The sequence below is a fragment of the Anneissia japonica genome, unplaced genomic scaffold, assembly GCF_011630105.1.
Source record: "Anneissia japonica isolate Jap-2015-1 unplaced genomic scaffold, ASM1163010v1 scaffold26_len2425191_cov177, whole genome shotgun sequence".
NCBI classification, from domain to species: Eukaryota; Metazoa; Echinodermata; class Crinoidea; order Comatulida; family Comatulidae; genus Anneissia; species Anneissia japonica.
In genome coordinates, this window is record NW_022685220.1 from 2,203,488 (window position 1) to 2,211,726 (window position 8,239).

Below are 8,239 nucleotides of genomic sequence, written 5' to 3' on the forward strand. Positions count from 1 at the left end.
AATACATATAAATATAAGACAAAAGTGAAAAATAGACTGCATTAAGAAAAACATCAAGATCAGGAATCATCTTAATGGACGACAGTGTTCCACTTATTATACATTTTAGAATTGGAAAGAGCATAATGCTTAATGGCCAAAACGATTGAATTAGAGCTGTTTTCCACACGGTTCCTGAAACTATGTATAGAGTTTCTAAGATACTCGCCAAAGGACAGTACACCATTGGATACAAACATAAAACTCGCACTACAGTGCCTCGGTTGTCGCAGTAATAAACGAAGGGCATTATTATAGCAGACTTTTAACGATCTTATAGTACCTTTGTTATATCTACACCAAAGAGTAGAACAATACATACTAACACAGTAGCATTTAAACAAAATAACATTTAGTCGTCATAGAGCATTTACCAAATTTCCTAATGAGAGAGTTAGATCTTATACATAACGAACGGTATTGACGTTTAATGTCACACTCATCGCTAAGGTTATTGTTTATAACGTGACCAAGTTAGGTAATAGAGTTAACAGATAACAAAGGGATGATTTAAGTGTAATACGAGGCTCGCCTTGCAGGTTACCCTCCTTAGGACAGATTACCATACATTTTGATTTAGACTCATTAAACGTGATATCATAATCACTAGCAAAAGTATCACAAATATCAATAAGACTTTGTAGTCCAATAAGACTTTGTAGTCATAAGTATCAAATCATCAGCATAGCTTAAAGAATTGATTTTAGTACCGTTTAATTCACATCCGACTTCAGCATTATCTAAAAGTACATTAAGCGGATCAGTGTATACATTATACAGTAATGGAGACATGACACACTTTGACGCACTCCGTTCCTAACGGAGAAAGGATCAGATATGCAGCTACCCCACCTGACAACAAACTCCTGCGAACGATACCATGATCGAAGGACTCGAATAACAGGGGTGGGGTACCTCGTTCAACCAGCGTCTTAAACAACGTCCAGTGGTTGACTTTATCGAACGCTTTGCTAGCGTCTAAGAAACAACAGTAAACGGGGCTACAGTTATTATTGTAGTATTCAATTATTTGTTTTAGCACAAATATGCAAAGGTCAGTAGAGTGTCCCGATTTAAAGGCAAATTGATTGTCATTAGAACATAAATGTATCACCACAGTTTTCAATCATAACTGACTCTAAAAGTTTAGATGCTACACACGCTAGTGCGATAGGCCAATAATTGCTCTTATCAGCAATGTTACCAGATTTCGACTTAATTATGGGAAGAAGAGTGACTTTAGTAAGATTCTGAGGCACAAAGCCATGCATAAACATTGAACCTTAAACCTTAGACCTTAAAATTACTTAATACCGAGTGAGAACTACTTGTAAACACAACATGATCGAGCCAACTCGTTGAAGTATGAGCATCACTGAAGTAAGTGAACGTGTCAGAATTAATTTCAAAGTAATTAATATCAGAAATATACATATTATATTCAGAACAGAAATTCACTAATTCGGTTCCAAACCTCTTCTTAGAGTCAGAGTTAAAATCGCCAATAAAGACTACCTTATCAGTATCAAATTCATCAACAATACTATGAAATTTACCAAGGTATTCAACAAATTCCACGAAAGTGTCATTTAACTGATAGGGTAAGTAGACATTAACAAATAATGTTTTATGGCGACTCTTTCCAACCTCAATGGCAACTAACCTATTATCATTAAAATTAACCTGTTTGACAATATCATGTAACGTTTTCCGAAAAGGGTTGCAACTCCCCCATAAGGGCGTCCTAAAAGTAAAGATGTTGAGCTATCTACCGGTGAGACACCAAAGCAGTCAAAATCAGTATGGAATGATTTAAGCAAAGGGAGCTCCTCTTTAATTAACCATGTCTCCTGTAGACAAACAATATCGTGATTATCACAGAGGTCAAATATTTCCTTACTAGTTGACTTGAAGGAATTACAATTTACTGAAGCCACTCTAATGGCTTTATTACTGTCTACGTCAATATCCATCGTTAACATCATTATATTTAGGTTCATAGAAAATCCTAATAATCGCATATTTTCGGCCATATGCTGGTATCGTTAACAATATCTTTATCACAATAATCACATTGTACCATAAAAGAAACATAGTCCGATCGTTTACTCGGGAGGTCATTTGACAGTGATATCAATGCCCTTTGATCTCTTCATATAGGACTGCACATCAGCGTTTTTTGTATCGATATCCATATTTCCAGGTACAGTTTATATGGCGGAGTTCCTCTTTTAAATTTCGACCGTCGTCGTTGTTTTCTTCGCTGAAAACGGTACCCGTGTTCGTCGCTCCGACTCCAGTAAGATCGCGTCGCCTCGGATGCATCACCATTAATTACGTCCTTATTTGATAAAACAAATGCCGGATCATGGTTCGTCAAATCTCCCTCTTTAGAACGGGGGTTTCCCTTAATATGGGGATTCCCCTTTGGGTGTGCGCGACTATCGAGTGAGCTATCGTTCTTAGCGATACGATTTTGATGCAATTCAGAAGATGTTTAGTTGCCTCCGCAAATGTTTTTGCTGTGGCCAGGGTATGTTCAGGTTTCAGAGAAGCAGGAACAACTTGTTGTTGTGCAATCATAGTGTCTCTCACTTTTTGGGCTAATTTACACCCGCTGAGTAGTCGCAAAAGCGATATCAGCCTTCATTACAGTGAAATCCGAACGAAGCTTATGCATTTCTCTGAGAAGCATTGTAGCATCAATGTGCTCAACATCAACAAACGGTATCTTAGCCAGATTTGCAGCTGCGAATGTAGGTAATTTCGACATGTTACAATTCACCAGATTACCAAGTATATCTGTTAGCATTATGTCACCTTTCCTTCTTGGTTTATGTACTTTAATCTCCTTGTCGGGTACACATGCACAAATCAGATCCTTAGCAACTTTATTGTCATCCAATGTAAAGTTTGCCACGCTGATAGCATGAAGACGGTCAAAGGTCATTGACCCCATGTTATTAACAAGGAAACACAACAATTCATTGATCAGTACATCGCAATTGATATTAGTGACGCTCGGAGTAGAAGTATCACCATCATCATCATCAGTATTAATTACAGGACACTGTAACGCATTACTTGCACCGAGCGGAATATCAGAGCGTGAACCAAGAGCAGTTCGTCTCAATGACGTCATAATTACGGCGAGTACACCTGAACACACCTGAAGCGGTCCTATTAAACAATGGCGCACCTAAGTAGCCCTGTCACACCAGCGGTGCAGTGACAGGTGATCGATTCAGCAAAACCAATAGTAGGGCTAGGTTTTGGTGTTCAGAAATTCAGCATACAGCACAAAATGTATTGATGACCAGTGGCACTTATGTCAGACAAGAGATCTTCTCACTATATATAATGCAATCGATTTAGCGTATCAAATTCAAAGCGGGTTAAGCTCCCTCCAGTATATCAAATAAAATTTGATAGTCTGGACAGAAAAAGTTCTATTAGTAAGCAGTTTTTAAATATTACAGACGGAAAAAGATAGTTTTTGTTCATACTTAGCTTTTCCATCATGTCAGTGATGCTGTTCGACCTCCCATCAGTCCTCCGCATGTATGGTAGAACGGAGGTGAAGTGTTTTTTTATGTTGCCATAATGTTTCGCCCATTCTGGAAACGCTATCTTGGAGAGCTTGCACTGATTTCGTATGTACTGGTTGCAGTCAAAGATACTAAAAAAAAATAATTAAAAAAATGGAGAGTTCATGAGTGGAATATACTTCTGATGTAAGTAACTCATCGTGTATAATTAACTGGCTAATAATAGTTAAAGACGTCACTAAATTATCAACTTCACTTGGTACAAGGTATTTTACAGGCCTTGTCTGATTGGTATGGTATGGATTAATTGAATGATTTTTGTTAATGATAATAATAATAATAATAATAATAATAATAATAATAATAATAATAATAATAATATTGTTGTTGATGATGATAGTGATGATGATGATGATGATGATGATGATGATTATGATGATGATGATGATGATGGTGATGGTGATGATGATGATGACAATAATTAATATAATTATTATTAACATTCGTAGTCATCATAAATGTCGTAATTGTCAACATCAATTTTATTATCTTTACTATTTTCACCACACGACCACTGATTACATATAACGACTTTATCACTGACAATCCCTTCACATGATAAACATAAATTATTATATACATGATGCTCTACATAACGTACAGTAAGTCTGAAATCGAGGTTTATGGACTAAAGAAAAAAATGATGGAATATGACAGAATTTGAACCCAGGACCTTGCAGAGAATGGAAGGCACCTTAACCAGCAAGCTATTCAATTCCACGTTATTTGTCGTCCTTGCTGAAGTGGCAATTAATAGGACTAAACATTAAAAACTAAGAGCACATAATACCCGTCAGTGATGAAAGTAAAGTTTTGACTTCCTGGCTGAAGGTTTAATCCGTTTTCTGTCATCCATTTCACCATCCGTCCGTACACGTCTGGAAATGGATCTGCTCTGTCAACATCTCTCTGTTTACAAGGACAAAACAATATGTTTATAAATAGCTATGACGCAGTTACAAATATTCTATAGCTTATAGCAAGTAACAATATGAGCAGGCCATTTATACTGTTATATGGAAGTAGAGAAAGAAATACTAAAAGAGAGATTGGGTGAAAGGGATTTTTGGAATAAGAATCATGGAAAAAACAATAGAAGTTTGAGTATTGAATGGGAGAAAAAAAATGAACTACAGAAAAAAAGGGAATGAGGAATTAAGAAAATGTGGGAAAGAAGAAGTGAATAGTGGGAAGTTGCTACCTGCTCAATTTCATCCGCTGCTGTCCTTGTTTTTCAGCTACAAGACTGAAATGCAAGCATCGTCTTTCGAAAGAGCCGTTTAAGCCGTGTAAGTGTAATATTATATTTTTGTGGACGTTAGGGAACTCAGCACACCAGTAGGGGATTGTCTCAATATGTATACCCAATCACCACCAGAAAGACCTCACTAGAATTTGTCTTCGGACTATTTTCTTGTATTCACTTCGAATAATCCTATTAAATCGACTAAGGAAAGAGGCCAGGCTGTGGAGATATGGGAATAAACGAAGCAGTTTCCAAAATAAGAAGTTGCGAAGTACTGGTACTAGTTCAAAATCACAGTAAACGGACCCAATGACTTATAAATAAGCTGTTAGAAATCCTTGGTGTATCACTATATGTTGGGGTTTAATGATATACCTACATGCTTACCTGGGTTATTTTTGTAAGATCCAGACAATATCGAGTCAATCTTCTATTTACATTCGGACAAACATACTCTTGAAATTCACTGATCTAAAATTTAAGAGAAATGGTTTAAATCATAATTTTGCCATCACTATCTCCAGCACTTGTTAATATTACGGTTAGATTTGTAATTCTGGAAGATTATAGTGATTTCTTGTTAAATTATTAAGGTACTGTAAGCCTATAAATAATATATTGCTTGTTTTTAAATGTCATAAAAATTAATATTATTATAATCCTAACAATATTAATTCCATAATTATTATCCCTTTTCTACTTTAGACACAAGTATTTTCTCAACAGTGCTAAAAAAAAAAACTAACATACTGTACAGGTACAAGTTAGTACAACAGTTTGGTATTATTATTGTAATAATTGTATTACTACATTAGATGGATATGTGCGCTATATAAAACTACACTATTATTATTATTATTATTATTATTATTATTATTATTATTATTATTATTATTATTATTATTACTCATGCAATAATGTAATTTATGTTGCACTGTCTGGTAAACGTGAAATGTGCCTTTGTTTGGACAATTCTTCCTGATAACAAGATTGTCTCTCTCTTCAGCGTGCCAAAATAACTGCTGATATCAGAACCTGTCTCAAGAATCGTAACCATGATGGTAATGATGATGTTGATGTTAAGGATAATGATGATATTATTACCTTACCAAAAACAGATATTTACACGAGGCAGACTATATTTTAAATTTAAAGAATCAACTACAGAACCAAAGTAAGACTTTTTACAACGCAAACTGATACGCTAACCTGTTATTTCCTCCCATACTTCACTCAATACAAAAAGAAACAAGTAGGTCAATAACTTATATAAACCTAATTATTATTTGTTAATTTAAATAAATAGGAAATATTTAAGATAAATAAGCTCCACTTTTCAAAGATAAAAAATGTACTTGTTTGAGTTGCTTATTAAGCAAAACTGCACCAATTTCAATAATTTCTGGTTCCCAGTCTTGTTGTCGAGGGTAGACGCAAGTCGATTCCAAGTCACACACAAGATAATATTTCGAGTTAAGTCTACTAGCCATCTGAAAGACATGTAAAAATGAACAAGAAAACATTTTATAAGAGCGTATTTATATCGGATGCCTGGAGACAATATTGGGATGAGACCAGAACCCCCCCCCCAAAAAAAAAAAAATGATGACATTTTTCATATCAATCAATGGGTCTAATCAAAATTCGGACCACGTTTCCGACTCCCTATTTTTACATACTGATTTGATTTTTCTGTTTAGGATGGGTAGGCCTTTCGATCCGAAATTAAGATTCGGTGTGAATGCCCTTAAAGTAGTACAAGGCGCCATAATATAGCAAATTATCTAAATTGATTGTTGGTCCACGTGTATTCGAGTAATACCGATCAGGCACCACGTATTTGTCGGTATAGCATTTGCTTTCTTTTTTATCCGAATGTTCCGGGTTAAAATCCAGATGTGAATCAACCATTAATTTTATATTTTTGTATTAGACGTATTTTTAAATTATAGAGAATGAGGCACCAGTGTTGATAAGGCAATCAAGGGAGTGGTCAAGGTAAGGGTATAATGTTTAGGACAGAAACCGTCAGAGCCAGACTCAATAGCCTGACTGACATGGAGGAGTGCTTGAGAAAAAGTTGTCTCCCTACCCTCAAGCAGCTATGGCATAATGGAATTATGAAACCAGGTGGAGGTTTATAAGTTTGAACCTTCACTAATTGTATTTAGAATTGTTTAATTCTGAAAATGTAAGTACTAAACATGTTTAAATTCATCGGGGAAACATATTTATTTTTTTACATTAGTAAACTAAAAAGGCGATTACAGAAGCCTTCGAAGCACCTAAAATTTAATAGTTTCTCTGGGAGCTTTCGACCAAACCCACTCAAGCTTGGTTTCCATAGAATTTTTTTTTTTAATGCAATCGTGGAAATTGAGCAATTAGGAACGCTCCTTGATCCAACAGAGCAATTAACATCGCCAGATGAGTCGGAGATAGCGTGTTGGCCAGGGTCTATTATTGTACGGAAACCAAACGTTACGTTCTCGTCGGGGACATCGGAACTCCTGTCGGGTAAATCCTAACGCCACACCCCTGATATGGAATAAAAACCAGTAACATATTATTATATGCAAATTATATTTTCAAAACATTTTTTTTGTCTTTGAGTGTGGATAGTTGCTGGTAATACAGTAAATTGTGACGTCATTTGCTGTACTGTTACCACTGTAAAAGATTAGGCCTAGGCCTGCAATATTTACTACATTCATAACTTGAATGATCTAAAATACGAAAGTTTTGACCCCCAAGCATTTTCCTGGTGGGAGTAGTGCAGAGTTAAAAAAAAGACTATATTATACCTATGATTTTTTAAAATTCACTTGAGCATGAACTAGATTCTAGTAAACCAATGGGTGGTGTACACTACTACGCAGGTTTAGTTTCCGCCGACCATATTGTGGCGTATCATTATTTTATGAACCGTGAAGTTACATCCCAGCTGCTGACAGTTTTCCCTTACAAGCTTTCCCCGACGGGGGAGGCTTTCCACCGTCGGAGGAAGCTTTATCACGACCAGATGTAGTCAGGGGTTTTACTTACTTTAATTGTTATTATTTCTTTCTAATGTAAGGTGATACCGAAATAAACGGCTAGCGTGGGTTTCATTGGCCGACGTAAAACAAAGCTCCAAAGATAGATACACATAGGCCTACAATGACATTTGATTATGGTATCGATGGGAACCCAAGGGCCTAAATAAATGCGAATAAACATTATATAAATTACCTTTCAATGGACGATCAAGTAGCCTACGTGCTACAATGCTGTATGGACAATTTATTTCGATGTTTCAAATCGACTGATGTCATTTAACCTGGAACTTGGGAATTTCCAAAAAATA

General features: G+C 35.8%; 1 protein-coding gene across 1 annotated transcript in view; it reads right to left on the reverse strand.

The window, feature by feature from the left end:
* The window catches only part of LOC117108465 (3'-5' exoribonuclease 1-like), a 9,514-nt gene extending 1,329 nt beyond the window's left edge, over positions 1-8,185 (reverse strand). The window contains exons 1-5 of the mRNA XM_033250482.1: positions 8,125-8,185; positions 6,249-6,383; positions 5,281-5,364; positions 4,438-4,556; positions 3,546-3,718 (exon numbers count right to left, since the gene is read on the reverse strand). Of these exons, the coding sequence (XP_033106373.1) occupies positions 3,546-3,718; positions 4,438-4,556; positions 5,281-5,364; positions 6,249-6,383 (511 nt within the window). The 5' untranslated portion in view covers positions 8,125-8,185. The remainder of the gene's footprint in view (positions 1-3,545; positions 3,719-4,437; positions 4,557-5,280; positions 5,365-6,248; positions 6,384-8,124) is intronic.
* Positions 8,186-8,239: the final 54 nt, after the last annotated feature.